The 16,778-nt window shown below is 47.0% G+C and overlaps 1 protein-coding gene across 1 annotated transcript in view; it reads left to right on the top strand.

Annotated features, from left to right (window-relative positions):
• The window catches only part of LOC124556381 (osmotic avoidance abnormal protein 3), a 373,479-nt gene that overhangs the window by 273,652 nt on the left and 83,049 nt on the right, over positions 1–16,778 (top strand). Inside the window, exons 14-15 of the mRNA XM_047130344.1 lie at positions 3,164–3,264; positions 9,233–9,399. Coding sequence (XP_046986300.1) covers positions 3,164–3,264; positions 9,233–9,399 — 268 coding nt within the window. The remainder of the gene's footprint in view (positions 1–3,163; positions 3,265–9,232; positions 9,400–16,778) is intronic.

The following is a 16,778-nucleotide window of genomic DNA, read 5'->3' as shown; positions in this document are numbered from 1 at the left end:
GATGCTTTATGGGAGGATGGATGGTCATGCTGATACAAACACTCATCATCTATAAACTGTTCTTCAACTATACGCAGCACACAAGGCTGTAAAATGACCTCATATCCTTCCACATTTAGCATTTTCTTAATTCGAATAAGCGGACCACATCCTAACCACGAAAAACACTCCCGTACCGTAAATCTACCTCCTCTGTACTTACACTACTGGCCATTAAAATTGCTACACCAAGAAGAAATGCAGACGATAAACGGGTTTTAATTGGACAAATATATTATACTAGAACTGACATGTGATTACATTTTCACGCAATTTGGGTGCATAGATCCTGAGAAATCTACCCAGAACAACCACTTCTGGCCGTAATAACGGCCTTGATACGCCTGGGCATTCAGTCCGACAGAGCTTGGTTGGCGTGTACAGGTACAGCTGCCCACGCAGCTTCAACATTATACCACAGTTCATCAAGAGTAGTGACTGGCGTATTGTGATGAGCCAGTTGCTCTGTCACCATTGACCAGACGCTTTCAATTGGTGAGAGATCTGGAGAATACGCTGGCCAGGGCAGCAGCCGAACATTTTCTGCATCCAAAAAGGCCCGTACAGGACCTGCAACATGCGGTCGTGCATTATCCTGTTGAAATGTAAGGTTTCGCAGGGATCGAATGAAGGGTAGAGCCACGGGTCGTAACACATCTGAAATGTAACGTCCACTGTTCAAAGTGCCGTCAATGCGAACAAGAGGTGACCGAGACGTGTAAGCAACGGCACCCCATACCATCACGCCGGGTGATACGCCAATATGGCGATGACGAATACACGCTTGCAATGTGCGTTCACCGCGATGTCCCCAAACACGGATGCGACCATCATGATGCTGTAAACAGAACCTGGATTCATCCGAAAAAATGACGTTTTGCCATTCGTGCACCCAGGTTCGGCGTTCAGTACGCCATCCCAGGCGCTCCTGTCTGTGATGCAGCGTCAAGGGTAACCGCAGCCATGGTCTCCGAGCTGATCGCCCATGCTGCTGCAAACGTCATCGAACTGTTCTTGCAGATGGTTGTTGTCTTGCAAACGTCCCCCATCTGTTGACTCAGGGATCGAGACGTGGCTGCACGATCCGTTACAGCCATGCGGATAAGATGCCTGTCATCTCGACTGCTAGTGATACGAGGCCGTTGGGATCCAGCACGGCGTTCCGTATTACCCTCCTAAACCCACCGATTCCATATTCTGCTAACAGTCATTGGATCTCGACCAACGCGAGCAGCAATGTCGCGATACGATAAACCGCAATCGCGATAGGCTACAATGCGACCTGTATCAAAGTCGGAAACGTGATGGTACGCATTTCTCCTCCTTGCACGAGGCATCACAACAACGTTTCACCAAGCAACGCCCGTCAACTGTTGTTTGTGTATGAGAAATCGGTTGGAAACTTTCCTCATGTCAGCATGTTGTAGGTGTCGCCACCGGCGCCAACGTTGTGCGAATGCTCTGAAAAGCTAATCATTTGCATATCACAGCACCTTCTTCCTGTCGGTTAAATTTTTGCGTCTGTAGCACGTCGTCTTCGTGGTGTAGCAATTTTAATGGCCAATGGTGTACATGTTTGGACTGTACATCATTTCAAGTAAAGTTCTCCAAGCATTCGCCCAACCCAAATCCTTGCATCAGACTGCCACAGAATGTAGCGTGATTAATCACTCCAAATGACTCGTTTCTGTTCATCCGATGTCCAGTATCGTCTCTCTTTACACCACCTCAAGGGTCGCTTAACTTTGACCAATCGCTCTCCTCAATGCTCGAGGTTCCTGTGCTTCAATACATGAGGTATGCATAGTTTTGTTTTAGCTGTGGTTGTTCCTTTGCGTTTGCACTTCACAATCACAATACCAACAGTCTACTTGGACAGCTCTATAATAGTTGAAGTGACCCTGATGTATTTGTTACTCAGGAAGGAGGGAAGGAAGATTTGAGTTTAACATCCCGTCGGCAGCGTGATCATTAGAGACGGAGCAAAACCTCCAGTTACTAACGGATGGAGAAGGATATCAGCCGTGCCATTTTCAAGCGAACCATCTCAGCATTTAACTTGTAGCGATTTAGGAAAAATCACGGAAAACCCAAAACTCAATGGCCAGATTGGGTTTTGAACCGTCTTCTTCCCGAATGCTAGTTCAATGTACTAATCACTGCCCTATGTCGCTCGGTTAATTAGTGGCCGAGCGGTTCTAGGCGCTTCAGGCTGGAATCGCGCGACCGTTACGGTCGCAGTTTCGAATCCTGCCTCGGGCATGGATGTGTGTCATGTCCTTAGGTTAGGTGGTTTAAGTAGTTCTAAGTTCTAGGGGACTGATGACCTCAGATGTTATGTCCCATAGTGCTCAGAGCCATTTGAACCAATTTTTCGGTTAATTACTCAGTGACATCCAATGATTAGGCCATGTTCGAAATTACAGAGCTCTGCTGACGGAGCCATTCTGCTGTCGTTGCTTTTCTATTAACAACAAAATACTTCCCACCTCCTTTTCTACTTGAAGGTCCGTCTTTCGTGGCATCTGGCGGTCAATTCTGCATTACAGAGGAGTCTCGGAAGACGTTTGATGGATAGTGCATTCACCGAGCAATCATTTCCTCGAGATTGCACATGTTAATAACTGACTAAATAATCACAACGAATAAACACCTATTGGACCCATCCTGATAACTGCGCTATTCGTGTGCAGAGATAAACAGTCATTGTTTGGATACGCACTTCGATCTTGGTTCTAGATTAGAACATCGGCGACAGTGAGTCCCAGACTGCACCGGGTAGGTGTAATCCGTACACTGCTCCTTCACTTCCAAGCGACTTACAATTTCCTAAGTTTAAAAACAGCAGGTGTGCAATTAGCACTTCGTATTATTCAGTTTTACATTGTGCAGTATTATTTTCTCTGGTGTATATTACTTATGCCATTGCTGAACTGTTTCCTTTTACATATCCGCATCCGTATAACCTAAAATAATATGACTGTAAAGAAAATGAAAAGTTTCCCATAATGATTTTTCTTTGAGTGCAGTACGTCCTTTAAAATTGGCTTTTTTTCAAATGAACCGTGCGAAATACTGGACTGTCTCGTTTAGTGAGAATAATAGAGTACTTCTTTGTTGACAGTGATTTGGAAGCAATAAAAAAGGAAGCATCGTGGAATGAAGACACGGAGCAATGGAAGTTACCTGACCTCGTCATCACGCGGACCAGACTGCCTCCAACAGGTAATGGGGACCTGTTCTTCTCTCTGATTATGCTTCATGTAGCACTATGTTAACCACATACTACATGCACATTGCGCTATTTACTTTCAACCAAAGATAAAGCATAATTCCACGTATTGATATGGCCGCATTGCAGGTGATTATACACTCTAAGACAGAAAAAAGACAATGCACCAAGGAGGAATTGTCCGAATGGGACGGAAATCGGTAGATATGATGTACACATATTGACAAACAATTGGTAACAGTTTCACAAAAATTGGATGCTTTTTTCAAGAGAAAGAATTTCACAAATTGAGAAAGTCAATAACTCGATGGTCCACTTCTCTCCCTTATGCATGGCGTTTATTGATAGAGTTGCTGGATATCCTCTTGAGGGATGACGTGCCAAATTCTGTCCAGCTGGCGCGTTAGATCGTCAGAATCCCGAGATGGTTCGAAAGTCCTGCCCATAATGCTCCAAAAGTTCTCAATTGGGGAGAGCTGTGCATTATTATTGAAAGGACGATCGTATGGTGTAGCAAACGAAATTTGTCACTGGTTTGACAATTTATTGATAGGCAGGACGTATCAAGTTATCTTGGATGGAGAGTTATTGACAGAAGTAGAAATAAGTTCAGGTACGCCTCAGGGAGGTGTGCGGAAACCCTTCCCGTTCAAGTTGTATATTCATAAGCTTGAGGACAATATTAACTGCAGCTTCAAACTTTTTGCAGATGGTGCGGTTATCTGTAATGAAGTACCCTCTGAGAAAAGTTACACAAATATTCAGTAGGATGATGATAAGATTTCAAAATGGCCACTTACCTTAAATGTTCAGAAATGTAAAATTGTGCTGTTCACAAAACGAAAACACGTAGTACCCTGTGACTGCAATATCAATGAGACATAATTCGAATTGGTCAACTAATCCAAATACCTGAGTGTAATAATCTGTAGGGATGTTAAGTGGACCGATCACATGGGCTCCAGTAAAGCAGCTTCATTGCTAGAATTCTAGAGAAATGCAAACCAGTCTGCAAAAGAGATTCTTTACAAAACACTCATGCGACCCATTCTAGAATATTGCTCAAGAATTTGGGAGCCTTACCAAATAAGACTAACGGGGAATTTGAACGTACACAGGGAGGGCATCAAGAAAGGTCACAAGTTTGTTTGACCCATGGAAGAGTCACGGTGATGCTGAAGAAATTAAACTGGTAGTCGCTGAAGATAGATGCACACTGTCTGAAGAGAACCTACTTACAAAGTTTCAAGAACCAGCTTTAAGTGATGAATGAACAGCTATACTTCAATTCCCTGTGTACTGCTCCCTTAGGGATCGTGGGGCAAGATTAGACCAATTGCAGGCCGCACAGAGGCGTTCTAGCAATCGTTCCTTCCGCATTGCATAGGTGTATGAAACGGAAAACGAAATCGTCTGAACAGGACTTGGAGGCCCAACCGTACCAACTGGCCGCCGTGTCATCCTCAGCCCTGAGACACCAGCGTATGTAGATACAGAGGGGCATGTGGACAGCACACCGCTCTCCTGGCTGTTGTCAGTGTTCGTGACCGGTGCCACTACCTCTCAAACGAATAGATCCTCAATTGGGCTCACAAGGGCTGAGTGCACCCCACTTGCTGACAGTACTCGGCAGGCCCGGACGGTGATCCATACAAATGCCAGCCAAGCCCGACAGCGTTTAACTTTGGTGATCTGACGGGAACTGGTGTTACCACTGCGGCAAGGCTGTTGGTGTATGAAACGGAAAGAAGTCCTAATAACTGGCACAAGGGGATGTACCGTCTGTCATGCACGTCGTAATGGTTTTCACAGTATGGATGTACAAGGACGTGCCGAAAAGTAATGCCTCCCAATTTTTTTATGCAAAAGCTCGTAAAGATTTTTTTAAAAAAAACCTTATTAAAATTCTGCATATTTATTCATCATGTCTACATTTTTATTTTTCAGCATAACCACCCTGGCGACGAACACAATTTTCCCACCGAAACACCGGTTTGTTGATACCGTCACTGTAGAATGTTTGACTTTCTTTATGGAGCAGCAACGCCACCTCTGTTTGCATCCCTTCATAATTATCAAAGTGAAGTCCTCGAAGGTGTTCGTTAAGTTTGCTATCTTGTTTTTGGGAGCAAAATGGCGAACGTAGCTTTCATCACCTATCACAATGTTGTTAAGGAACCCATTACCTTCACCCTCAAGACGCTAAAGAAGTTACTGACAGATGTCGAATATCTTCTGTTTCATATCAGAGTGGGCATTCGAGGCACCCAAAGTGCACAAAGCTTTCTGTGCCGCAAATGTGTAAAGATGTCCTCGTGATACCCACACTTACTGAGAGTGTGTTACCCGATAATTTTCTGTGATGAATTCATTAACACGGCTCTGATTAGTTTCGTCGGCTGCCTTACGCTGTTGTCCACTCCGAGCTCTGTCATACATATTGAGGTTAGCACCACCTTTTCCATCATTACGAGCACGAACAACCCAACGTCACACAATACTGATGTCGATACAATAATCACGGTTCACAGCTTTCATTCTTCTATGGTTTTCAATTGGAGGCACGCTTTCTGCAGTTAGAAACTTGATGACAGTACGCTGTTTCTCACTCATCGACATAGTTACGTTACATATCGCCATTTTACACGCTGCAATTCGGATTCCTCTAACGGTAGAGGATTGCAACTTGCATCAGCGAAGCAGGAAAGCCGACAGAGTAATATGCGTGACATTTAATACCCCAGCCGATACTGAGAACAGAATAAAAAATACAGAGGCATTAATTTTTAGACGTAGAAGGCATTTTCCGCGAACGCTATCTCTACTTGGACTGTTAGTTAAGAGCGCTGGTACTCGAAAGTGGCTGTGCCTTTTCACGTGACCAAGTTTGTTCCCATTGAAACGTCCCCTTTGGAAAATTATAAATGAATGTGCTGGTAAACTTCTACGTATTGGTCTGTCTTCCATCGTCTTACTGGTTCCCTTTCTGCACCCCATTACCCCCTTCCTGACAACCTCAGTAAGGCCAACCACTTCGCTTCCCACCTTTCTGAGGTCTTCTCCATCCTAGATGATCCCCACTTTGATCATTCTCTTTTCCCCAGCGTCATGGAACGTGCCAACACCTCGGTCGCTCCACTTGCTCCTAGTCTCCAGTACTTGGGACAGTTGCCCCCCTCCGACATAAACACTCCCATCACAGCACAAGACATTAAACTTATCCTCTGGTCCAAATGCAACACAGCCCCTGGTCACGACTGTGTCACCTTCCACCACCTTCGAGAAAGCCCCTATTCCTTCCTGACTGTCCTCGCCCATCTCTATAACGTCATCCTCTCTACTGGCTTCTACCCTGACCTGTGGAAGATCTCCCGCGTCCTCTTATTCCTCAAACCCAACAAACCCCCTTCTGCCACCTCTTCCTATCGTCCCATCTACCTCACCTCCGTCTTCAGTAAGGTCTTTGAATCCATCCTCTCCCACCGTATCCATCAGCACCTTACTCAACACCACCTCCTCCCCCTTACCCAGTGTGGCTTCCGACCCTCCTTCTCCGCTGAAGACCAACTCTTTAACCTCATTCACCTTCTGTCCCTCCAGCTCAACTCCCGTCGCTCCACCATTTTTGTTTCCCTTGACCTCCAAAATGCCTATGACTGTGTATGGCATCCCGGTCTCCTCTTTAAACTCTAAACCTACGCCCTGCCTATCAATTTTGTCCATCTGGTCGCCTCCTTCCTCTCGCACCATCCTTCCTATGTCACCCTCCACAACACCAACTCTCGTATCTTTTATCCCACTGCTGGCGTCCCTCAAGGCTCTGTCCTCTCCTTTATCTCTTGTATATGGCTGATATGCCCAAGCCAACACCACCTATCCACCTTCTCTAGTATGCTGATGACACTGCCTTCCTGGCTCTCTATCCTACCCTTCAACGGTCCCAACGTACCCTCCAAACCCACCTTAACCAGTTCACCACCTGGTGTAACCAGTGGTTTCTCCATCTCAACCCCTCCAAAACCCAGGCAATCATCATAAGCCGCACCACCTGCTCCTTTCGTCTCCATGATTTCTACCTCACCCTTTATGGTCGTCCCATCCAGCTCACCCCAAACCTGAGATACCTTGGCCTCACCCTCGACCGACACCTCACCAGGACCCCTCACCTCCAGACCATCCAGCAGAAAGACCATTCCCGCCTCCGCCTTCTGAAACTCCTGTCTGGCCGGACATTGGGATTGCATCCTTCTACCATCCTCCACACCTACAAATCCCTCATCCGTCCTATCCTCTGTTATGCCAGCGTTGCCTGAATCTCCGCACCCACCCGCTATTACAAGGCCCTCCAAATCCTCGAACACCATGCGCTCCGCCTTGCCTTCCGTATCCGCCTTCCTTCCCCCATGCGGCTCCTGTATGAACTCATCCCTTTCCCCCACCTCCTCCTGTTCCTCCAACATCTCCGCATCCTTTACATTGTATGCAGGCTTGATCCCCCCCACCCTCTCGTTTCTTCCTTCCTCTCTACCCCCTGCCCATTGCAGCGCCTCTATCGCTGTATCCCTCTCTCTCTCCACCTCCACACCCTCCATCGCCTTTATCAGGGCAATTTCCAGCGCCTCCCCCTCCCGGATGATGAACTTTGCCGTGACATCTACCCTTCCTTCCAACTATAACCCGGCCTTGTTCTCCCCCCCCCCTCCCCAGGGCCTCATTTTTCCTCTCCCCTCCTTCTCCCAGAGCGGATTTTGCTCCTTCCCCCCCCCCGCCCACTGAGACCCGGCACCCCATCCTTGCCTCTTTCCTCCCCACATCCCTCCCTACCTGGTCCTCTTCTGCGCGCCCCCCGCCACCTCCCCCCCTCTCTTCCTCTCCCTCCCTCCCTCCCTTCTTCTGGTCTCCCTGATCTGCTTGCGCCGTTTTGGTCGCCGTCAGTGTGCCACATCAGTATTGTGTTTAGTGCTGTTTCTCCTGTGTGTCAAGAGGTGTGATTTTAATTGTGTGCTGCCTTGAGGTTCACTGTTAGTGTTTGTTATGTGCTATGCCATCCGTCGATACTTTTATGCTATGATCATACTGTGCCTTGTGTTCTTTTAATTGTCCCAGTGTGTGGTTTTTTGTGTGCGCTACTTTTTCCGGTTTTTATCTCCATTTTACAGTCGCCCCTTTTTTGTCTATTGTCTTCCATGTTGTTCCCCCTTTTTTATATCTATGTTCACCACATTTTCTCCATTGTATATTCATTGTATATTTTTAAATGTCTTCAATTGTTTGTTCAATGTCTTTCGGCTGAAGAGCAGTGCATATGCTGCTGCCCCGATGGGGAATTGAAATACAATAAAGGAAAAAAAAAAACTTCCACGTTATTCGATTTTTAAACAGCTGAACAAAACTGAACGTACTCAGTCATTTCTCTCTTTACTTATTCTGATCAACACTAAACTGACACACAATAATACTAGCGCAACGTAATCTGACTTTCAATAATCCCTACAAAGGAGTGGCCGTGACTAACAATAACCTATACCTTTCATGAATCACTTACCTCACAAAAATCTTCGTTACTCGAACTACTGCAATACAGCGAGCGCCAATACTGCCAGCTGAATAAAAGATTTTCTGACGGACACACGTCCAGATTTCTGCCATCTCTCTCCCCACATCCACCACTGCTGGCGGCTCACCTGCAACTGCGCAACGCTACACGCTGTTCACGTCCAACTGCCCAACACTACAATAGCGAATATTCCAACAATGTCAACCATCCACAGACTGCACACAGCACAGCCAGTGATTTTCATACAGAGCACTACGTCACGTTACCAACATAAAAACCTAAACAGCCCACTTACACCACTACTGCCAGCTCCGCAGTTAGCTTTGTCGAATAATATATATCAGTAGCGTTCGTCTCGTCAGTACTGAGAGTGGGAGCGTCAGACTGAGATATGTTGGTGACAGGTCTGCAGCCGAACGGCATCAGCCTGCGGACGTCGTCGGCGGCGTGGTCGCCCAGCGGCTCGTCCAGAGGCAGCTCCACGGCCAACGAGTCCAGCCACTCCACGTCGCCTCCCATCCTCACCAGGTCGCCCGAGTTCGTCGAGCCGGACAACAAGGTTGTCTTGCAGGTACGTCGCACTATAACAGCTTAAAAGTCTAAACGTAAATTACACTGAAGTGCCAAAGCAACTGGTATAGGCGTGCGTATTCAAATACTGATATATGTAAACAGGCATACGGCGCTGCGGTCGGCAACGCCAATATAAGACAGCAAGTGTCTGGCCCAGTGGTTATATCGGTTACTGTTGCTACAATGGCAGGTTATCAAGAGTTAAGTGAGTTTGAACGTTGTGCTCTAGTCAGCACACGAGCGACGGGGTACAGAATCTCCGAGGTAACGATGAAGTGGGAATTTTCCCGTACGACCATTTCACGAGTGTACCGCGAATATCAGGAATCCGATAAAACATCAGATCTCTGACATCGCTGCGGCCGGAAAAAGATCCTTCAAGAACGGGACCAACGACGACTGAAGAGCACCCTTCAACGTGACAGAGGTGAAACCCTTCCGCAAATTGCTGCACATTTCAATGCTGGACCATCAGCAAGTCTCAGTGTGCGAACAATTCAACGAAACATCATCGATATGGGCTTTAGGAGCCGAAGACACACTCGTGTACCCTTGATGACTGCACGACACATAGCTTTACGCCTCGCCTGTGCCCGTCAACACCGACATTGGACTGTTGATGACTGGAAACATGTTTTCTGCTCGGACGAGTCTCGTTTCAAATTGTATCGAGCGGATGCACTAGTACGGGTATGGAGACAACCACATGAATCCATGGATCCCGCATATCAGCAGGGGACTGTTCAAGCTGGTGGAGGCTCTGTAATGGTGTGGGGCGTGGGCAGTAGGAGCGGTATTGGACCTCTGATACGTCAGATACGACTGAGTCAGGTGACATGTACGTAAGCATCCTGTCCGGTCACCTGAATCCATTCATGTCCATTGTGCATTCCGACGGACGTGGGAAATTCCAGCAGGATAATACGACACCCCACACGTCCAGAATTGATACAGAGTGGCTCCAGGAACACTTTTCTAAGTCTAAACTTCCGCTGGCCACCAAACTCCACAGACAGGAACATTATTGAGCATATCTGGGATGCCTTGCAAGGTGCTGTTCAGAAGAGGTCCCCACCCCCTCGTACACTTACGGATTTATGGACAGCCCTGCAGTATTCATGGCGTCAGTTTCCTCCAGCACTACTTCAGACATTAATGAAGTCCGTGTCACGTCGTGTTGCGGCATTTCTGCGTGCTCGCGGGGGTCCAACACGATATTAGGCAGGTGTACCACTTTCTTTGGCTCTTCAGTATACTTGGTAGAAATAAGAGAAATTGTGTCCCGAGGTATGGCTGTGCTCTAAGAAAACCACATTTTTGTCAGATGTTCAAAAAGCGTGTGAAAAAGCACTAAACATGTTTCTATCTGTTCACACGAGCAAGAAATATGTCGTATGACAGGTACTAACACTACTAATGAATGACCATGTATTGTATTACAAATTTTTTAACCTAGGTAATATGATATCAGGAATATATGAACAAGTAACTAATATTTCGACTCTGTTTTCAAGCCTGAACAAAGGGGCGCAGCGGTTATTACAGTGGACATGTATTTGGTTCCCATAGTACTAAAATCTCTATCTGGTCATCCAGATCTGTTTTATACACTTTCCCTAAATTGCTTGAGGTAAACGACAGCATGATGCCTTTCAAAATACAGTGGTTGACGGGACGTTAAACACAAGTCTTCCTGTCCCTTATTTTTATGGTCGCAAAAGTTCCCTACTATGGACAGGCACTCTATTACAAAAAACAAAAAACAAAAAATAGGTAGCTACATCTGAAATAGTATCAGTGATGACAAGAACTGTCATTATATTATACGCATAAACAGATCAGTGAGGGATATGTCCAATGCAGACAGTAATGTACAGTGTCCATCTGTTTGGGATTCAGTCTACACGAGTCTGTTCAGAATCTCATTAGTCATGTTGCCCATTCCTCTCTTAATGCTACGTATTTGTTTGTACCAAATAATCCGAAATGCTAGCATCCACTGCGAGGGACGCGAATGACAGTGTTCTATGTGTGTTTGATGCGACTCAGGTTTCAAAATATACACTCGTGAGCAACTACACTGATCGTCATAAAAAAAAAGCTGCACCCAGAGGACAAGGCGGATTTTGATCATCGTTGGCAGGCAGGTAGGTGAAGCTACACGTACCAAATGATTACATTTTCAATTTTGAAAGACCAACATTTATTGTTCCAACTGGCTAAAAATCGTACGTATACGCTGAGGTCATAAACGTCATGGGATACCTCCCAGTATCGTGCTGGACCTGCTTTTGCCCGGTGTAGTTCGCAACGCTACGTGGCATGGACTGAGCAAGTCGTTGCAAGCTCCTGCAGAAATACTGACTCATGTTGCCTCTGTAGCTATCTATAATTGCGAAAGTGTTGCCCATTCAGGATTTTGTGCTCTAACTGATCTCTCGATTATGTCTCACAAAAATTCGTTGGGATTCATTTAGGGCTATCTGTGTAGCCAAAACATTCTCTCTCATTGTCCAGAATGTTCTTCAAACCACTCGCGAACAACTGTGGCCCAGTGAAATGGTGCATTGTTCCCCACAAAAATGAAATCCATGAATGGCTGCCCGAGCGGTTCTAGGCGCTACAGTCTGGAACCGCGTGACCGCTGCAGTCGCAGGTTCGAATCCTGCCTCGGGCATGGATGTGTGTGATGTCCTTAGGTTAGTTAGGTATAAGTAGTTCTAAGTTATAGGGGACTGATGACCTCAGAAGTTAAGTCCCATAGTGCTCAGAGCCATTTGAACCAACCATGAATGGCTGCAAATAGTCTCCAAATCGCCAAACATAACCATTTACAATTAAGTATCGGTTCAGTTGGACCAGTAGGCCCAGTCAGTTGCATGTAAACACAGCCCACACTAACCACTAGCTTGCACAATGCCTTGTTGACAACTTGGCTGGTGTCTGCACCACAGTCGAACCCTACCATCAGCTCTTACCAAGTGAAATCGGGACGCATCTGATCAGACCACGTTTTACAGACTTCTAGAGTCCAATAGATGTTGTCACGAGCCCAGGAGAGGCGCTGCAGGCGATGTCGTACTGTTAGCAAAGACACTAGTGCCTGTCGTCTGCTGTAATATCCCATTGACGCCAAATTTCGCCACGCTGTCCTAACGGATACGTTCGTCGTACGTCCCATATTAATTTCTGCGGTTATCTCACGCAGTATTGGTTATCTGTTAGCATTAACAACTCTACGCAAACACGACTGCTCTCGGTCTTTAAGTGAAGGCGCTCGGCAATTCCGTTGTCCGTGGTGAGAGGTAATGCCTGAAATTTGGTATTCTCGGAATACTCTTGACACTGTGGATATCAGAATATTGAATTCCGAAATGGAATGTGTTGTGACTTGGCAAGACAGCCAAGTCACTATGCGAGGATGCCGAAAGGCACGCGTTAAGCTCACGCAGACTGGCGTGAGGTCTGGAACAGTTAAGGGAATTTATAGCAGCAAATAAAGTACGTAGTTGATGTAATACTTAACTTTAATCCATAATTGGAGAACATCGCTCTTGTTGATACATTAATAACAATCTCAATATAAACTGGTAATGGCGCCTTGCTAGGTCGTAGCAAGTGACGTAGCTGAAGGCTATGCTAACTATCGTCTCGGCAAATGAGAGCGTATTTGTCATTGATCAATCTCTGGCAAAGTCTGCTGTACAACTGGGGCGAGTGCTAGGACGTTTCTCTAGACCTGCCGTGTGGCGGCGCTCGGTCTGCAATCACTGACAGTGGCGACAGGCGGGTCCGACGTATACTAATGGACTGCGGCCGATTTAAAGGCTACCACCTAGCAAGTGTGGTGTCTGGCGGTGACACCACAGAATGTCCCATGCATCTAGCTCCAACTACCATTCCGCGTTCAAAGTCTGTTCATTCCCGCCTTGCAGCTATAATCACGTCGGAAATCTTTTCACAGGAATTACCTGAGTGCAAATGAAAGCTCCACCTATGCACTGCCGCTTTATACCTTTTGTACACGATGCTACCACCATCTGTATATGTGCATATCTCTATCCAATGACGTTTGTCACCTCAGTGAAAGTATGGCGTCGGGTCTACATGGTTGTGAATACAAGGTTGCAGACATCGCGTCATGGAGTTGAACAGGTCTCGCATGTAGTCCTCTGATATTCCTCCATCCCATGCTGCTTGCATCTGAGGACGCAGTTCTCGCAGATTGGTGGATGGAGAGGGAGTCCTGATGATACGCTCCGTGGGACCCCACACATTCTTGATCAGGGAGAGATCAGGTGATGCCACTGGCCATGGCAAAGTATCCACAGCTACAAGGCAGACTCTGGAGGTGGCAGCGGTATGACGATGAGTATCATCCTGTTGAAATAGCGCATGGGCGTGGGCGTCCAAAAACGGAAGAGCCACCGGATGCAGGATCCCATTCAGGTATCATGTGGCTGCCACGGAGACCGTTAGGAACACTAACAGTGAATGGGTGCCATAGGATATCGTTTCCCACACCACGCCAGGCTCGCGGGCTTATGATGGGAGACCACAAACCGCTCTTCAAGAAGCTCTCCACTGTGCGTCCAGAGATACACCCAGTGCTCGTCGCCTCCAAGGCGAAAGCAGAACTGGTCACTAAATATGACCCACTATCAGACTGCAGGACTCCATGTCCGTCGTTGCCGACACCAGGAGAGTCGGAGGCGACGCTGCGAGGGTGTGAGTGGAAGGCATCGTAACGGTCGGCGTGCAGCGATCCCTGCAACATGCAGCCATCTGCCAATAGTATTAGAACTGTAGTGTCGCGGAATAGTAAAGAGTTGGAAACGTGGAATATTGTCAAAGTTTCGTTTCCTGAGGCAGTAGGTTAGCCAAGAGGTAGGAGGATTGCACATATATCGGAATGGCCTGGTTACACACAACAGCCGAGAGAGAATTGCTTAGCACGCGGGTTTGTGTTAGACAGAGACTTTCGTAGAGTGCAAGACAGAGGTATAGCGTCAGCTGTACTGCATTTCACAACTTCGCGTAAGTCTGCCGTAACAACACGTAACTCTGTCGCAAGAACACCTAAGGGGCGAGTACGACAGATGAATCAGCAGTATATGTGGAACGAATGCGTTCATTACAAACGAGCATGACGTCAGGATAGGGTGGGATAGAGTACACTCCGCACTACGAGAACGCCTCTCGTGCTGACAGCGCCGGGACTCTAACCCGGAGCCTCCTACGTGCAGCGGCTTGCCGTCCACAACGAAGCCAGCCGGCCAGCCGAGCGCCACCAGCCACGCGCGGCCAAAGTACGAAGTAAGGACATTCCTTCGCTACGTCACAGCACGCGGGACTACGCAAGCAAGACTGTGCGGCCCGGAGCTGTTGTCATTGCTACGAGTCAGCGAGGACTCAGGGAAGGTCGTTGATATCACCAAGCCACATTGTACTCGGCAGGAATAAAGGTGTTATGAATTGATAATGTTCCTTTGGCGTTTCTGACGCGTCCACAGTCATTTCCTAGCATCCTGACAACTGGAGAGGTCACCGCTCGGCCTCCAGTCCACCGTAGGCGACCGGGACCACCGGGGCGCCTACAGAACTTACGCGATGATACATAGAAGGCTGAATGGCCCCTATCATTGCCATTGGATCTGATCACACATGGCAGACGGTCATTACAAACGAGCATGACGTCGGGACAGTCCGCACTACGAGAACGCCTCTCGTGCCGACAGCGCCGGAACTCCTCCTCGTGGTGCGTGTCAGACCTCCAGATCCTACAAGTTGTGCATGCAAGCCTTCCTGCATTCAATCCCGCCAACAACGGGCAATGGTGGTGTCCGTGCAACTGGTGTGGCACGCAATACGATGATAGGACCTCCCAGCCTCCCGCAGCTTCACGATGCGCCAGGTCGCTCTCGAACTCGTCCAGCTGGGCAACCTGCTATCAAATGCGTGGACATTCACGTGACGCTCTTGCGATGCTACCCACTGTCATACTGGCCAGCACCGCAATTTGGAGGCCTCTTGTATCAACCGATGGGAAAATGACGTCATGGTCCCACTCACGCTCCCTGCATGTGCGGCTGACTGTGCAAAATTAATCATTGGCATAGTTGATGGTGTGAAATATACCCACCCAGTTTCCAGTGGATGAGCATAATTTCACCTCGAGTAAACATCTCTTACACGAGAATACGTCGACCAATTTCCTGAACCATCCCCTGTTAATGAGCGTCATGCATTGCTACATGTAGTTTTCAACCTTCTTATTCCCTGCTATCAGCGGGTATCGTGCCTTAACAACTCAAGCGACGTTGTTCCATGCATCGAGCGTTCTGCTGCGGTGTTCCTGCATTTATTAGACGCGCAGTGAGCAGAGGTAACCTTGTAATGCGGCGTATCCTGTACTCTGCAAGAAGGAAATGACTCTGGATGGCGTCTCTGTGACCAGTTGATGTTGTTCAGCGTTGAATTTACGACTAATTTGCTACAACGTGGTCCGTCTATTCGTTGCTACGGTTATCATGATGCATTGCCTAAGAGGTGGAGCATCCACGATCTGGCCCAGTATAAAATGAACATGTAACGCTCCTCCAAGTCGTATGACACGCTAAACTTGTCCATTCGTCTGGCAACACGAACGCTCGCATGGCTCTAACTGCTCATCATTGTTTAGGCTACTCTAGGGAGACTGTTACGAAACATTCATTCGATCGATCTTATATTGCTCATACGTGTGGGATTCATACAAAATAGGAATAACACAGTGTATTGGAAGCGTATGGAGAAGGGCGGCAGGAATGGTCACGGGTTTGTTTGACTCACAGGAGAGCGTCGCGGAAATGCCGGAAAACCTGAACTATCTGTCAGCTAGGCTAGGTACTGCTACCGTTTAGCTCTCGCAGCTATTAATTCTGTATCCGCTGACTCTAGTTCCCCTTTGAAAGAAATAATGAACTCTGCTGGATTTATTTATTCGAAATTAGTGTTTAAGTCTTTCAAGAAATTCGTGTGATTTTTAAGGTGATATTATGTTCTGATAAGAAATACACCATATGTTCGTTAAAATCCGGACACTAATCACTATTTGTACAGAAAATTCTAGTCATGACATAGAGTATCAACAGTCGGCGAAATCCAACATGGATAAAATAACATAGCGAAATAAGCCACTTCCAGATTTCGAACCCCATCATCTTTCCTAAATCTCTCGCCGCTTAAGTTATTTAATAAAATGGACAAAACAAAAGTGTCTCCCTACTTTGATACTGCCACTTTTTGTCATGAAACAAAATAAATGAAGCTATTTCAAGCATTATATTAGGACTACATTATCTCTATCTTATTCCTGAAATTAATACAACATAATGA

The sequence above is a fragment of the Schistocerca americana genome, chromosome X (genome assembly GCF_021461395.2).
Source record: "Schistocerca americana isolate TAMUIC-IGC-003095 chromosome X, iqSchAmer2.1, whole genome shotgun sequence".
Taxonomy (NCBI): domain Eukaryota; kingdom Metazoa; phylum Arthropoda; class Insecta; order Orthoptera; family Acrididae; genus Schistocerca; species Schistocerca americana.
This window is presented reverse-complemented; position numbering and strand designations above follow the sequence as displayed.